This window comes from Lampetra fluviatilis, chromosome 11 (genome assembly GCF_964198595.1).
Source record: "Lampetra fluviatilis chromosome 11, kcLamFluv1.1, whole genome shotgun sequence".
In the NCBI taxonomy this organism is placed as follows: domain Eukaryota; kingdom Metazoa; phylum Chordata; class Hyperoartia; order Petromyzontiformes; family Petromyzontidae; genus Lampetra; species Lampetra fluviatilis.
In genome coordinates, this window is record NC_136285.1 from 7609671 (window position 1) to 7627244 (window position 17574).

Sequence of the window (17574 nt, forward strand, 5' to 3'; positions counted from 1 at the left end):
GATCATCATCATCATCATCCAGCGTTTGATTGTTCTCAAGGTCAGAAGACTCAGGAGTGTGACTGCGCTAGTGTTGTTTTACAGTGGCCTGCGGCAGCTAAAACCTTGAGCCAGCGGCAGTGTAGCGAGGGCAGATTGCAGGATGTGTGACCCATGGGGCAGGCTGCCAGACTGTCAGACTCACTGCTGAGCTGCGTGATGGCTGCAGTCAGGGGCACGGTGACATGCAAGTGACACCTCTCCCACAGTCCCACGTCTCCCGGCAGTACTTGTTGTCTGACAGCTGAAGAAACTGAACTGTGGCTCATTTGAAGGCCAATGTAGACAAATTATTATCGAGGCTTCACTCACCCCCCCCCCCGTTTCCTATGCGTACGTACTAAATGGATGGCCCCATACTGGCTTGAAATTACACTTATTTAATGTTTTTTTAACACAAACGTGGATAATGCAGCCTTATCGCTTAAGGGAATCACAATGGGTATATCAATGCATTGACTGCGAGCGATTGTTAAGCTCGCGATACCGCCAACAAATAGCGCGTGTAATGGATGCTTTTAAATGTGTATGTGTCTGTACCTGGTTAATATTACCGCTGCAGCCACAAAACATTTAGTCCACCCAGTAATGTAAATGGGATACACCTGTCGATTGGCGATTCACATGGGGTGGTGTAAAGTGATGTCTGGTCAACGTGGGAGACTGACGATTGCTGTCTATAGGGGGCCCTCTGGATAGCTCCCTCTTGTGTAGACCCTTCCACCAGCAGTGGCATGAGCAAGACTTTGCAGGGCTGCACCTTTTTCAAACGAGCTTGCGTTCGATGTGGCTTTGGTGTAACGCAGCGGCCTTGCTCGTGCCACTGGCAGGAGGCAGGGATTCGGCCACCCACTTCCCTGCTGAGCAGCTGTATTGGAGGTGGAAATATCCAAACGGTCCCACCCAGACCTATTTTAATCCACTTGGTAACTGTTTGGAGATGTCATAGTTGTGCAATGTATACAAGAATGCCATATGTACCACTTTTTTGTATGCATATTTTAAGTTATGCTGTGCGTGGCACAATGTGTTTTTAGAAGCTTTACGGGAACGTCTGCCAACAATGGTTGATGTAATGGTGCCGGGAATTGTGAAATTCATCACAACCGGACCTTGAACGTTTGAATGCTCGTGGCCGGGTGCATTTTTATAATCCTGTTTGTTTGCTGCACTCTTGGTTGGGGAGCAAGTGCTGGAGTTCGACTGCTTGTATGGGTCATGTCTCGGATGCATGGACTTGCAATGTCTAAAAGCAATTAACACAACATACATTTTTACTGATTTATTAATGGTGCAATAAACTTCTTTTTTTCAAATACACAAGCATAGCGATGTGTTTTCATTTATGATTAAACTTACGTCAAACATTTTTGCCATTACATGAAAATATTTTGCAAGTAAATGTCCCGTGTTTGGAAATAAATGAGAATGTATTGGCATTTTTTAAATTACATTGGCATCCCGTCATTTCACTGGAATGAAGGCCTCCTCAAGCTGCGGCCATCTCACATGATCCTGCAATGTAATCCAATATATAGTTAAAATCCAATATATTTAAAATCTAATTACATCATGTTTTTTATCCAAATAAATGTTTCGCTGTCTAGTTTGTGGAGAGGCAGCCAAGAAATGGAACACGTTCCAGAGTCCACCCACAAAGGAGATGGAGCAATGAAATCCACACAAAGCAATGAAATCCACTTGTGTGCAGGTGCTCGCGAGATGGGATTGTTACATCACGGAAACCATGAGGTGGCAACGGCTTGGGGAGGCCTACATTCAGCAGTGGATTAATCATGGCTAGTGATGTGTAGCAATGCCGAGACCATAACAGCTCGGCAGAGAAAGATAACTAAGGTAAGATCATGTTTTTATTTGCTACATTGGAATTAAACTTGAAGGTGTGCAGTGACAGCTGGTTACTCGGGGTTTGAGTTCATTTTTAAGGTGCGTTATGATGGAATGGCTAACTCCCTGATGTGTGGAACCCAATTTGGCATTGGAAGGAGCCCCCAGCACTTTTAAGTAGATATGCCGAACAACACAGGCACAACCACAAAAAACCTACGCAGTGGTATGATGGAATACTTGGAATGTAGTGTAATTGACTCCCATCCGTGCACCTAAGGTCAATCAATGCAATATGTGCAGATTCCCTGCATGACTGGTTTGCCAGACAGGCAGTGGGGTAGCATCAGTGCAGAATAAAAAAACCTAATTAGGATTGGAATGAATTCCAGTTGTTCACCCACCTGCCTGCCACTCGCCCAACTGAATCGAAGGCAGGGCTGATTACCTTCTTCAACTGGAGTCACAATGTGCCGGTGTTTGCTTCTACGAAACGTTTTTCTGTTGCAGAATGATTTTAGATATAGGAACATTCACCTGTTTATATTTATATCAATGTAACCTAGGCGAATTACTGCACGTGCATGCATCTATTCAAATCAACGGGGATATTTGTGTTTGCTTTACAATACGGGCAGATACGTTTGGTATTTGAGCCATTCTCTGAACGGAGATGTGCTTAGGTGCTATGTGCTTACTGTTTGTACAAGCTTGACAGAACATTTCTAACTTGAGTTTCGTTATGCATGACACAATGCACTCCCTGTCCCCCCCCCCACAGTGATTTGATGGATCGGTATCACCGTTAAGATTTTTATTCGAGTTGCAATAAGATACAAAAGATTGATTTAATCTCATGATTACAAGTTCACTACTCATTTGTAATTTTGTGTAACGCATGTGCCTATGATCGCACACTTTTCATGACTTACATAATCAGTTATCGCGCGGGTGATTTGACAGAGGTATCATACGAGTGTAAAAATGGAATCGATCCATCGTTAGGTGTGCAATTCTCATCAACATCCAGATGACTGAGGGCGCATATCGATACAAAACTAGTCATTATTGTCACCGGTTTCACGGCCACTGTAAGTGCCTTTGCACTGCCTTCCAATGAAACCTTCTGTTTGACACCAGGCCGAACCAATTTGCAAGAAACATAATTGCACTCACGGCTAACGATGTGCTTCTACGAAATGAGCAATGTTTGCCGTGTTGGCGAAACTGTTCTAATTTGGCTGTGAAGCTCGCAAAAACACATGAGAATGTATGCTCGTTTCCGAGGTCGTTATTGTAATACTGTACTGTACATAAATTCTACGGCTGCACTTTCGGCTGCTGGAAGGTGTGAATTGACCCTCGTTGGAGCATCACTGCTGCCGCACTGCATTACACCCGGCAGTCGCTCAAGCGCGGGTGGAGGCAAATGAAAAAACATTCACAATCTCACACGAGGCTACAGGTAATGCAAGTATCTGTTTCCAACACTGTTTTCAGATGTATTTCTTGTATATAATGTAAATTTGATACAAATAAAAACAAGTTATACGACAATTGTTTTCCGTAATTTAAATCTAAAATCAATTCTACACCACTTTGCTTTGTGTTCCTTAACAGTGAAGACATTGACATTTATTTGGATGTGCAAGCTAAGACAACGTTAATACAGTGCACTGGTCTTAAAATCCATACATTTGTTGTGATGCACTGTTGAAAGCGGTGCACGAGCACAAATAACAAAATCTCAACACGTCTGTCAATAACACCGCCATGGACCACAAGGACATTATAATAGGCGACGTTTTTGAGCAATGGACCTTCTACGTAACGTCGCCGATTATATATTTTTTCCTCTTTAAGGGCAGCGTTAGTGACGAATGTTGCCTGTTAAAAAATCCCATCGGAGTTTTAAAAAATAGACTTTAGTATTATTTTGTGACAATTGAGAAATCACGATGGGGTAACTCACTCAGGAGCACCTCAAGACAAAATATTCAAGGTGACAAAGTCAAGAGTTAAAATCCCACTCAAGGTTCCTGCAATGTTGCTCAGCCACTGTTATTCCATTGGGATTTTTTGTTGTAATCGGCCCTAACAATGATCACCATTCCACCATGACCTATCAATCTATACAAGAGGCTTTCTATCCCCCGAATCTGGAGAAAGCCTCACACTGGCACACCAAGCATTCACAGATGTCATCGTCAAAACGATAGACAGGCCGATGAACCATTTGTAAGAAAGTCAACAGTGGACGCATTACTCAGATGTTGGGGCTCCGACAACAGCAATGGTGAAATTTTCACCACTAGTTATGGATCACGGTGAGGTCGTGTAAGATGGGAGGTCAGCAATGGATTCTTGAATACATTACTGGAGTCTTGAATCCATTGCTGAGAAGCTGGGAGTGTTACCTCCTGGCATGCCTGGGTTTTCTACAGATAATCTGGTTTCCTCCCACGTGACACTGATTAATTATTAATTGAAAAATTGGCCAAACATCCCAATGCAGGACCCTGCTGAAAACCTTGAGAATCAGTAAGGGAATAAACAAAATAAAAATGGAATGTAAGAAAAAAAAAATTGGATTTGCACTCTGGGTATTGCTAATTAGCTCAAGACAAGATGTGACTATTTTTGGCAAAGGCATCATGAAGATGTCCAAATAAAAGCTATGCTCTGCTATACAAGATCTCAAATATCCAACCATGAGTCTGGTGCCCCTTGATCAGATCAATAAATAGGACATCACCAGCTCATGTAGCCAAGAAAGCAAGCACCATGGGAATTCGTAGCTAAACCTCAGTCTACTGGAAAAGAAGAGGTGAGGTATAGGTGACGAAAGGACAAAGACTATTTTGAAATCACCACACTTAAAAGGAACCAACCAACCAAAGCACACATACAAAGGTCCCCCATAGAGCCCACACAGGCTGTTGGGGCAAGTACTGTTAGCTATCACCTAATAAAGGCTGGCACAGCACAGGAGAGGGTGGTTGCGTGGCCAGCACCACACCCAGCTGCCTTTGTCTCCCCAGTGCTGATTTTTACACGTCGCACATGGTACTCATTTACTGTTGCGTCCACTTTGAGGCTCAGGACCGGTTCAGATAATCACCACTGATGTTAGTTGCTGCCGGAAACCAAACTAAGGTTACCAGGTTCATAGCGCAATGCGCAAATTACTATACTACCACATAACAAGGAATTATTCCCCCTATAGCCTTCACAGGCTGTTGGGGCAAGTGCTGCGAACGACTATCTATGAAGGCAGGCATGGCTAACAAGGCTAGCATCACGTCCGGCCACCGTTGTCTTCCTAGCAGTGATGTTTACACACTGCACCAGGTACCCATTTCAGGCTGAGTCGACTTAGAAGAGGGCCCCTAGGTTGCCAAATTTCGTAGTGCAGTACGCTAACCCCTGCAGTACCGCTCCCCAAACAAAGACGCGTACACACGCACACACACACCCACTCTACTTTCACGACAGCCTTGGCATGGCGTCGCATTGTGTAAAAATCCCACGCGATCTGGTAGGTGTTTGCCGCATGGTATTTTTGGTGTCCCCATCTGGTCGGTCAGATGGTATTCCCTGTTTTCGATGTCCTATGCCTTGAGCAGTGGCAGCAGGTTGGGCTTGGCCGTTGCTTGGGCGAGAGCCATTGCGTAGATATGGACCTGGGCATCGATCACCATCCCCTTGTTGGACATCTCTGCGTGGAGGAACCAGGAACGAGGCAGGCATTGTACCTTTAGGAACATTATTAGCAGTCTCTCACTGCCCAGGTTTATGTTTTGCTGTGGAGGATTGCTATAATTAATGTTGGGGCTGGGTCAGTGTGATCGTTAACTGTTGTCTAGGTTTAGGTAAGTGCCAGACTTCCCTCCCCACCCCCCTCACAATGTATTCCAATTGTGCTAGAGTGTTATGGGATTAATCCATTCAGAAATGTCGCAGAACAGTGCACGTTCGAGATGTGTTGTGGCAGAGGTGGTTGGCCCACAGCACTTTGAACTTGGCAACCAGAGTTAGCTTCCATCCACGACTAAAGCCAGATGAGCGTTATCTGGACCGGTCCTGACCACCCTCCCCCACTTCACAAAGCCACACTGCCTGGCATGGTTAAGTATGGTAAAACAACCCCCAAGACCAACACGGCATGAGGAGGCTGTCACCTAAAAGTCAATTAAACAATGGGCGATACACTCTATTACGAACAGCGTAAAAAGGGTTAAAACCACTCTCAACATCTACTTTAAAAATGTAAGCAGCAACAGTCTTAATTGCATAGTTCACTCTCTGCCAGAGAAAATCTCCAGTAACTCATGCACTTGCCATTAATAAAACAGGAGCAAAAACTCCAAGCCAATGCCTCTACTTCCTTCCTGAATAACTGCGCACTTTGCAACGCACTGGCAGACAGGGCATTATTGCACTGGCAGATAGACGCGTGAGTTGAAAAAGGGGAGAAAGCATATTTTGAGGCTCTGAGCATATAAATAATTACCCCCAGCATAAACACACACTCACCTGTCAGCTTTTGCAGAAGCTCATTGACTGGCACCAACAGAACCTCAATAAATTCTGGGAAAACAGAAAGGACAAACGGATAAAGAACACACCAGTAGCATTGTTTCACTGTTACCAATTAACCGTCCGTAGTATAAACGAATTGGTGAGAAAACGTGACTAGTGACAGTGATGAAGCTGCTGCCTTATTATACCTGAACAATACACAGTGTGAGCTCCTGTATTTTATATATTTTTTCAATAAATAATGAAGAGTATGAAATGGAGCCTCGTAAAAACAGGCCTACGTGCACAAGCTTCTCAACTTAACTCTGGGTTGAATGTCTTGTTTGGCAAACCTCCGTGTATATCGGGGATTTATACAACAATGACGTTTATCAACACTCGATTGTATCATTTTTCCGACGCTTCGAAGTCTGTGCCTGGTAGATTTGTAGTTTTATTAGGCTATGTTAAATATATTTAGTGGAAATATTAAAATACTTAGTTTGCAATAGGTATTGGGTAATGAAGGACACATACCTCCTTCATCTGAAAAAGAAGGAAAGAAAGTTACATTACAGAGGATGTTTAAAGGGCAGAACAGCAAAGTCCATTAATGTACCATACTATGCTTCCTTGTACATGCTCCCTGCCTTCAGAAAGCTCCACTGACCAGCATGGTAAAGTATAGTCAAATAATCCCCATGACCCACGTGGCATGGGGTGGGGGGGCTCATCCAGGAGTGGATTGACAAAATGGTTGTACATGTCAAAATGTCCCTGTCCTCCAGCTATATTCGTTATCAAAGTGCACCATCTGCTTAAAAGTGGATGGAAAATACCCTGTGACATCCTCATTGTTAGGAGTGGACAGATGTGTACTAAAGCCATATCTCAAATGCAATACTTTAAAGATTGCCCCAACTTAGCCAGGTGGCTCAGGTCAGAGTTGAGCTGGCACCGATGAGATCGTGGATTTGAGTATGGATGGCTGCCCAAGATTCAACTCATGTTGTATGGGGATAGTGAGATTGTCTCAACCCAGTCACAAATGACTGCACAACAAAAACATTATTGAGATTTGCACTGAATTTGCCTATATTTCAGCTCTGAGAATTAAAGAGTATCGGTCTGATTGCAATGCGATGAACAACTCTGTCTATAGCACACGAATGGCAAAGTGCTGCCCCCTATCATGGCTTCGAGGTAACAGATTTTATAAGCAGTGTGTTGTGAGATCTTCATTGGACCGTGTTCTCATATGGGGTGATGCGCTGATCTCTGAGCGTTCCAAATTGATTTTTCTTCCCGTGGCATGATGCCAAGAGCACAATCAGGATACAATTGCAGGGCAAAAAAAATGAAGAAATGTTTTCCCCATGTATCTTACAAAATAGTCTCTCGACTTGATCAGTCAGCAAAGTCTCCCTTGTGAGAGATTAATAATTTCATTGAGCTCTCACTAAAATGTAGTGTAAGGCACCAAATAAAAATACAACATTATCATTACTCGGACCAAGATGCATTATGATGAGCATCTCCAGGATGCCCAGAGGGTAAAGCAAAAGTGACAATTCGCCCTGAGCCTAACACAAAAGAGGGTGCCACAACAGACCTGCATTTTCGTTTTAAAGGAATGAGGGGGTTTCAAGTGGCATTCTGCCCTCAGCCTCTAGCCCCCAGACCTCCAGGAACCTATGGACAGCCCTGACTGCTATCACTATCGTTCCACCAGAATCCATGTTAACATCGTCATCACTACTTCAATCAGCCATTAAAATCATCAACTAGGCGTGGTGAGACACGCCTGTGATCCAGCATTTTGAACGCAAGGTTTGGTGAATCACACTGGCTTGTGAAATGTGCTGAGCTGCAAGGTGGCCAGAAGATTGCAGTAGAGCAAGTGGGTTCATGAACCCATGTGTCTGGATCTTTGAATGTTATCCTCTCTCATTGGTGGATTTTCTCTCTACTCCAATTTCCTCAAATAATAAATACACTTCTGGACCATATATTTTCCAAACATCCCAATAAGAATGAGTCTTCAGATACAGTTAACTACTGTTTTCCCGAGTAAATCAATATAACGATTTATTTATTTACTCATAATCAACGTTTACCTTAACATTCATCAACAACAAGTTACAGTCAACTTCCGATCATCCATGGATGGATTACACTGGTCAACACACTTTTTCTGGCATAAGGTATTCCAACGGTTTCAAGGTAATTTTGGGGTGCTGATTGCAAATCTGCCATCAGTTTTTGTCCATCACATCAGGTTTTTGAGATATCAAATATTGTATTTTCAATTAGAAACTGCAGAAGATAAAATATGAAATAAATGTGTATATCTACATAAAATGATATTTTTTTTTTGTTGACCAGTGTTATCCAGCTTGCGGATTAACCGTGCTTGTGAAAAAATAAGGAGCGAGCGGTGGGGACGACTCACCAAGCTCCTGTTGAGGCCTCCGGTTTTCAGGGTCGTCCCCGTTGATGACGGCAGAGACGAGCAGCTCGGTGCAGTTGGAAATGCCCGGGTCGAGGCACAGAACTGCATTGCAGGACAATGGCAATGCTTCATTCACAAACTGCACTCCCGATGCAAAGAGCCAATGCCTCGTTCACAAACTGCATCCTAGATGCACTGAGAAAATGCCTCAATCACTTACTACCATAACCCCGGAGTTATATGAAGCTATGGAAAGTAAGATGTACTCTGAACTCGTGACTGGTGTCAGTAAGGTTATACAACTCTGGTCACGCACATACACACACCTACTAGATTATGAACTTACATTTTAAAATAGAGGAAAAAAAGCATGTCTTATAACCTGGAGAATACGGTACAACCCAGACGTGGCCAAAGGAGGCAGGGAGCAGCTCATTTTCCATGCCTGGTTATTATGTGGTAGCAGAGCACACACCTTGTCAGCTAAACACACATACATCACTTTCATATGGCATCCTTCAAGGTTCTATCTCAAAAAAATACTCCAGTCTGATAATTGTTTTTTTACCCTTTTATCTGGCAACAAAACTGACACCTTTTTTACAAGGAGTCATGTTTGCATAGACCACAATACCTGCAGTTATAATGCAAACAAAAAAACATAACTCTGTTTGCATTATGACTGCAGGTATTGTGGTCTATGCAAACATGACTCCTTGTAAAAAAAAAAGGTGTCAGTTTTGTTTGCCAGATAAAAGGGTAAAAAAACAATTATCATATTTTTTACTGGCAAATGAGGTTCCAATGGTGTAAATACTCCAGTCTGTTTTTCAGTTTTGCAGATGAGAGCGGTGCATTGTACAGCCCTACCAAAAAGGCAAAGCGATGCGCACATGTTGACAAATGTTTTTATACTCGATGGTGTTCAAGCTAACAACTCTCCACGTGAAGTCCAGATATCAGAGGTGCCAGCTGTATAGCAATAACCTCCTGAGTGGCTTCCCTACTCATTCATTGACCGACTGTTCAGTTGCAAATTGATTGAAGAAATCCATTCCATAATTACAAAAGGTTTTCACCTTGGCCAAAAAAAAAAAATATTTCTTAATATGGTTTTAGCATTTTTTTCACTAAGTGTATTTCAATTGAAGACCTGCAATGCAGAGAGTCACCCACTGAAAATTATCTTGCAAATGCAAGTGTCTTGATCCTGCACACAACAAGTAGGTGGAAATGCTGCACCAGTAAAACGTGCAGCTATTCTTGAAACGTCTTGCTGCATTTACGGAGGCAAAATTAAATGACTTTTTAGAAGTAGCTGCCAGTCGGATATGCAGACCTGGAGATACGCCAGTGATCTCAGCGTGATAGCCGGTCTCCTCCTGTAGCTCCCGTAGAGCAGCTTCCTGCACCGTCTCCCCGCTGTCAACCAGGCCTGCACCGCACATCCCATACACACCGCACACACCAAGTCAGCGTCTTAACACAGAACTCTCCTTTCCTGCGTGAGTGAGCACAGCACTCGTACACACACCCTCATGAAACCCCAGAACACTAAGATATACATCGACACAGCGAGAGCTAGGGTGCAAGGGATGGAAAGTTTCAAGTTTATTTTCAAAAGACCAGGATAGTTATTTTTTGCAAGGGTGACCTGGGGCATACGTCTGCCAGTAGGGAGGGATGATTACTATGTATAATACCAATTGTGCAATGTGTGTTATAATTTGGCATATTTTTACTCCAAAAACGGTACACAATAGCCTAATGTTGCAAATTATGGCAAGGGATCTCTAATGTCCAATGTGAAGCAGAAGGCATGTTTTATCATGGTTAGTAATAATAAACATCAGGGCGGTCGCTGGATTAGAACCGTAAACGATTGCAACACGTGGAGAACGAGTTACTTCTAGGCTGTCACTGCCTTTAGATACACATCTCCCTTAGCACCTCCCCCGTGATGGCACAGGAGAGGGTGGAAAATGTCTTTTGGATGGGAAGGGAAGGCTTAAAGAAATCGGTATTTTTCTTCCCTGCACCCCCTGTCCCAGGCAATGTTGACTCTTTAGGACTAATGGTTTAAACAAGCCCGAGTGCCTTACACGTGCAGTGTAGTGGTCATGAAATGTGCAATGCTTGATGGGAGGACTGGGCCAATGATCAAGATCACCCATTTATTTCCAGCTCGCATGCACTCTTCTGCCCAACAGGTTTCTCGTCATTTACAGAAAGGGTGATGATCAGAATTTGAGGATTTGCATTTAAATGGCTCTTAAATGCCTAAGTAACTCAATCTCATCTCAACCATTCCAAGGCCCTGCTGCAGTCTTGCCAAAGGGACCCCCGGTGGCAGCTTTCCCTATGGTGCTCTAGGTGTATGCATAGCCGACCTGCACATGGGAATGTGTCCTATTTGCAAACCATGTGTCAACCAGAAATAGGGCAATATTGCTGTGGTTTTTTTCTTCCCAATTAAGTCATTTACAGGTAATTGTTCAAAATTTGCAAGAAGAAATGTTAGAATTAGTGGTGTTCATGGTCAAACGACTAACTCACCGGCGGGCAGCTCTATCGTGTAGCAGCCCATGGGCGGCCGGAATTGCTTCACCAGCAGCAGGCAGTCGTGGTGCAGTGTTCGCTTGAGGATGGCCATGATGGTTACACCTGTACGTGGGAGGGGGGGGGGGTGTGCGGGGGGTTGTGTGGGGGGGCGTGTGGGGGTGGTGTGGAATGAGCTGCAACGCAACAGCTAAACATATATATTTCCTTTAGGCTCAATTGCACTCACCATTGCCTATTTTACAAAAACCTGTTAAATTCCCCCGGGCGTGCCGGTGTTGACTTGTCGCTGTGTGGCCACTGGTTGTTTTTGTCGGACAACATGCATAGTGCAAGTGAGTATCCATGACAGCCATCCTCGCATACTGAGCAACAGTTGTAAGGGACTTGGCATTATCGTTGGGTTATCATGCATTTAAGCCAACAAAATCATTGTCTACAGTGCAATGAAAACACACTGTTCTAATTGAAAGCAATCCTATCTTTGCTTGACAAAATAAAGTTTTCATGTATTAGGGTCCCTGAAAATGCCAACTGAGATACATTAGATTGTCAGTGTGCATCTATGCAGAGTGTTTGCGTTTCATGATTTGTTTTGACATGGAACACGATGTATTTGTATTTTGCAATCTGACAGTGTGTTTACTCACAAAGCATTTGCTATCTCGTGTTTGACGACATTTGTGCTGATAACACAAAGTTACGAAATATTAGTGAACTGAAAGTGAACAAAACACCACTAGAAGGACAAATTTGGGTAATTGCTCAAAATTAACTAAAATTACCAGACAGCTCTTCTTTGAAAAGGTCGTTAAACTGAAGATGGAAGGGCCCCTGTGAGATGTCATTGCAAGGGGTGGCCGGCAAAGACGGCACGGGTAAAAGCGGCACAGTAAAGACATCACAGGAAAATGTCACGAGTAAAAACGGCACAGGTGAAAACTAGAAAAAAATGGCACAACAAATAATCATCGAGGTTTAGGGATAATCATCTCTTTAATTCAGATCTGAAAATAACTGTGAGCACTGTACTAACAAGTTATAAGTAGTCCTGTTTGATAGTGACATTTTTTTCAGTTTTTACCTGTGCCATTTTTTCCTGCACTTTTCTCCTGAGCCATTTTTTTTCCTACGTCAGTTTTCCTCGTGCCATTTTTGCCGACGATTAATTACGAGGCGACGCTTTGCGCAACGGGAGACGCCAGTGGCGGTCCTCACCGTCACTGCCGCAGCTCGCCAACCTTGTTGTCCTTTTCACGGTCTCCCAGGTCCTGCAGAGAAACCCGTTCATGAGATTCACCGTACAATTTCATATCTGACTCTGAAATAGGTGCACATATATATTAAAAATTACTCTCCCCCCATTGAAATATGGTGAAATTGTCAATGTTCGGGGTCAAGATTCAATGCAACAATAATTTACCTACTGGCCACGGTGGAGAATGCAGCGCTTCTAGTAGCTGCAAAGGGTCTTACGTGAACCAATTGCAACTTCGTCAACCAATCATATACAACATATATGGATGGGTATTAAGAGATTCTTACGCACACAATTCTACGTAAGTATCGTGAACGTAAGAATCGATTTTAATCGATGGATCTTTACACATTTACTAAACACACATAGTGCTGCTGATATAGGCATTAAGGCAGAGAGAAAAGTATTCATCCCAAAATGGGCCCCTACAGAGGGAAATAACATTGGAAGAGATACTGTATAGGTTAATAGTATTTTTACTATAGCAACCGGTGCTGAGCATAATACCAGGATTATACATATTCATGTAGCATTTTTTAATCTACGGCCCACTGTCAATCCACTGCTGGATGAACGTCCTCCCCATGCATGTGTCAGTCATGGGGGTTGTTTGACCATACTTCACCGCGCTAGTCAGTACGGTTTTGGTAAAGAGGCCCAGGACCAGTTTAGACAGTAATAATGTTAGCAATAGGCAGGAATCCAACTCAAGTAGCTGGGTTCGTAGTGCCGTGCGTGAGCCGCTGGGCTACAACTCCAGTATTAACCATATTATTTTACAGTAATGCAAAGGAATTCTTAAAATATAAATGTAAAAGAACAAAAATCAAGACTTTGAAAAAGACCTTATTTGTCCTTTTGGATCCAAGTATGTTGTCTGTTCCACTTTAAGCCATTTTCCAGTCCAGAGAGCCTACGATGAGATTAGAGGAAGGTGTTTCTGGATGCCATTCAAAATTCTTGCAATCCTTTGTGAAATTAAACATTGTGATGCTGGAATTACCGATTCAGAAACTGACTCACCTCTTCCTTAACCACCTTTGACTTAGCAGCATGAGGACCATCTTTTTTCTCCATTCTCTTCCTTAAACTGAAATTTAAAAAATACTGTTGTCATTATCTTATACCCATAGGTGATCGCCATTGAGCAACTGATGTAAAGTTGAATAATATTCAAGAAAGGCCACATTTTCCAATTTTGGCCCTCTACATTTATGGTCCAGAGGTTTATTGGTTTCACTCGTTGGCCTGGGATAGTCTAATATTCTGATTTGAATGAAGTCTCACACCAAACACGTAAATGTATGCAAATCGTCATCTTCAGTGAACAAAGTAATTCAACTTCCATGGAATGTGACACTATGTCTGACAGAAAACAGGCAAGACTTGCTGCGGTTACTTTAATGCTGCAATACACGTACATTTTCCATTTACAATAAAGTGCACCGCGTATCCATCCGACTGTTGCAAATACACCCTGACCATGTAGCCACCCACACTTCGTGCAGTATGTGGGTGGGGTAACTGTCATCTTTGCAGACGTTCACAAAATCCGACCTTTTCACAAGCTTCAAATAGAGATTTTCACAGAAAGTTTGAATGTATGTATGTATGTTTCAAATTGCTCTTACACACTATACGTAGCCAACAGTAATGGATTGTTAACCACGCAAACATTCGCTTACTGCCAAAGCATCGAGCACTGCCCCATGTTTAAAGCAGTTTTCGCAATATTGTACAGTAACCTATTTGTACGTGGCGTAACTGAAATTTTCCATAGATGTTCTCATATCCCACCTTTTGAAATATCTGCCAGAACTTCGGTTTCCAGCGGGGAAGATATGCAATGTTGTACTGTATTAATAGCAGGTACATTGGAAGTCCTGTATCTCAATATAGGACATAGGTAAACATAGTATACAAACGTGGTTTTGATGGGGGTAAGTTATCTAATTCTAAATCCCTCTTTTGTCACTCCAACGCTGGATGAGAGCCCCCCCCCCCCACAAACCACGTAGGTCATGATTTCACGAAACTTCACCATGCTGGCCAGTGCAAGGTTGGTGAAGCAACTCTTCTACTGTGTACTGGTCAACATGAAAAATGTCAATGTGGCATTTGGCAGGAATACCCTAATGCGTTCCAGCTGTAACTGGCATTTTATATCAATGTACTTTAGTGCTTTCTTTGGGATTTGATACCATTCAAACCGCTGAAAACACAACAAAATCGTATTACAAAATATATGTATGTGCACACGGTTTGACAGTGGTTAAATACATTGAATAATAATAATATTTGAACTTTCCATCCGTTTCACCCTCGTGACACACGTGTATTTACGTTCATCTATCAAAGCTTTGCCCAACCAACAATACCTTTGCCACTGAAAAAACTAACTTTCACCTGTCAGATGCAATCATCAACACGTAGAACGTTGCACATCCGACATGCCCACATCTTTGGGAAAGACGGGTTACACCCAACGTACACAGATCCTGCATTGGGTGTAGTAGCTTCATTGATCAGGGCGTAATATGCAGTGTTGCACCCGAACACCCCATTCTGAGTGTTTACATTTGAAAACAAGACGAGAGGGGTTACGCCTCTCATTAGCACGAGCTGGTTCGTGGTGAAAGGCAACAATGCATGCCCAAACATTACTCAATGTCACGCATTACAACTGTATAAAGGTGCCTATACACGAAACAACAACGTATAATGTACATGAATTAACAGGTCCATTAACAAGTGCAAACAAATAATACGGTTACTGTCAATGAGTGAAGTAAACATCGTGACGTTTCGGCCCACTGCCCTTCACCTGGAAATCAGCATTTTGTGTCACGGTGCGGCTTTTGAAACCCTGGCCAAGTGTCTTAAGTCGTAATCTTTGGTTATTTTGGTAAAGTCACGTCGGTAAGAACCAAAAAGTATGGATTCTTGCAGTCACGAAAGCTTCAAATCAAGATTGTCTTAAATCGTGCCGCAGGTCGCCATGTCCATGTGGCGTGTGGTGGGGTAAAATGTGAATAATCCCTCTACAAGACGACGTCGTCTGGCCAGCGTGGACGAGAAGGCCAAATACCCTCTAGACCTCCCCACTCAGACAGAGATATTTCTCAGTGGGGAGGAACCCTCGGGCGGTGTGAGCCACCCATTGCGAGAGGGCTGCACCTTAGCCTGGGGTGTCAATAACTCCACGTGACACATAAGGGTGGCGTGGGGCTTAGTAATATTAATATAACAAGAGGGTGACTTCGCCTGCCTCGATGTTTCAGCACCACAGGACAGGGTGGTCCATATGTCTTGTGACCCCCCCTTCCCTCATCAAATTCATTCTCAAAAAGGTTTTATTTAAAACAGAAATTAACATGCAAAAATGTGGGGGGGGGGGGGGGGGGAAGATGTTGGCGTCAATTAATTAGGGGTCACAAAACATCTGGACCACATTGCGTATAGCCATTACTCGAATTAACAGCACTTTCGTGCCAAATAGGCCATCTAAGTCCTCCAGGCTAATCAACTGAAATCCGTGATTATTAAACGATGCATAATCAAAGAATACGCACCGTGCTTACGGTGTCACAATGTTTGCTTGTGATATAGCCAAGCTAATTAACACGTCGTGTTAATTAGCTTGGCTCAGTAAACCCAATAACAGGAGGGCAGTGCGAACACAAACAACACACTCGACGTTCTTCGCAGTCGCACACGCAGATATCGCATTAGTAACGCGTGAACACGGGGGTAGCTTACGCCGCAGCTCACGGGGTTGTTGTTGTGACGAGGAGGGACGGTGGAGATGCCGAGGTAGACGCGGAGTGAACACAGAAAGGCGGCAGGAGGAGGTGGAGGAGGAGGAGGAGGGTCACTGGTCAGCCTCTGCTGCCGGGTCACTCGCACGGCGCGCGCTGTGACACCACGTGACGTAGCCAGAGCCGGAAACACCCCCCCCCGTCCTCGGCTGCCCCCCACCGGCCTCAGCTGCCCCCCCACCCTCAGCTGCCCCCCCCCACCCTCAGCTACCCCCCCACCCTCAACTGCCCACCCTCAGCTACCCCCCACCCTCAGCTGCCCCTCCCACCCTCAGCTACCCCCCCCACCCTCAGCTACCCCCCCCATCATCAACCACCCTCAACCCCCCCCCTCAACCACCCTCCAACCCCCCACCCTCCAACCCCCCCCACCCTCCAACCCCCCCCCCACCCTCCAACCCCCCCCTCCCACCATCATCCACCCTCAACCCCCCCCACCATCAACCAGTCTCCAACCCCCCACCCTCAACCACCCTCCAACCCCCCCCCCCACCATCAACCACCCTCAACCCCCCCCCACCATCAACCACTCTCCAACCCCCCACCCTTCAACCCCCCACCCTCAACCCCCCCCCCACCATCAACCACTCTCCAACCCCCTACCCTCAACCACCCCCCTCCAACCCCCCCCTCCCACCATCAACCACCCTCAACCCCCCACCCTCAACCACCCTCCAACCCCTACCCTCTTACCCCCCCCACCATCCTCCACCTCTCAACCCCCCCCCACCATCAACCACTCTCCAACCCCCCCCACCCTCAACCCCCCTCCAACCCCCACTCATCCCTCCCCCCACCACCCGCTACATCCGGGTTCTGCATGCGCCGCGTCACTTCCCGTGCCCCCAGCTCCTCACTGTACCTCACTTACCTCACTGTACCACGGCGCGCCTCTCAACCCAAACTCATGATTTGGGCTACTTCGCCGATCTGCTGTCGTCTTATAATTCCACTGCGACAACGGAGATATTGCTGGCACGCTCGTTGTGATTCCAAAGACCGGACTTTATTCTATACGAGACGAAGCTTTTCGCAGCCAGTTTCCGCTATTGTGGAATGAACTTCCTCGGGTCATTCGG

At 44.7% G+C, this 17574-nt stretch overlaps 1 protein-coding gene across 4 annotated transcripts; it reads right to left on the reverse strand.

Moving 5' to 3' along the window:
• Positions 1–1460: 1460 nt before the first annotated feature.
• NUDT5 (nudix hydrolase 5) lies at positions 1461–16636 on the reverse strand. Of its 4 annotated transcripts, none has more exons than XM_078860893.1 (9): positions 16449–16632; positions 13701–13767; positions 13523–13590; positions 12638–12690; positions 11417–11524; positions 10200–10295; positions 8861–8962; positions 6424–6477; positions 1461–5605 (listed from the first exon to the last, which is right to left on the reverse strand). In XM_078860893.1, the coding sequence occupies exons 2-9, from the start codon at positions 13752–13754 to the stop codon at positions 5499–5501; spliced, it is 642 nt and encodes a 213-aa protein (XP_078717019.1). In that variant the 5' UTR covers positions 13755–13767; positions 16449–16632; the 3' UTR covers positions 1461–5498. The 4 variants fall into 4 exon arrangements, with proteins under 4 accessions (XP_078717019.1, XP_078717018.1, XP_078717022.1 ...); XM_078860892.1 differs by having other exon boundaries at positions 16437–16632; XM_078860896.1 differs by lacking the exon at positions 13523–13590 and having other exon boundaries at positions 16449–16636.
• Between the last annotated feature and the right edge of the window lie 938 nt (positions 16637–17574).

Coding starts and splice junctions, on each gene's coding strand:
- NUDT5 (XM_078860893.1), bottom strand. CDS start 13,754: ATGGAGAAAAAAGATGGTCCTCATGCTGCTAAGTCAAAGGTGGTTAAG. Junction 10,296..11,416: donor CACGATAGAGCTGCCCGCCG/GTGAGTTAGTCG, acceptor TGTGCGGTGCAG/GCCTGGTTGACAGCGGGGAG. Junction 8,963..10,199: donor GATCACTGGCGTATCTCCAG/GTCTGCATATCC, acceptor CCTGCAATGCAG/TTCTGTGCCTCGACCCGGGC.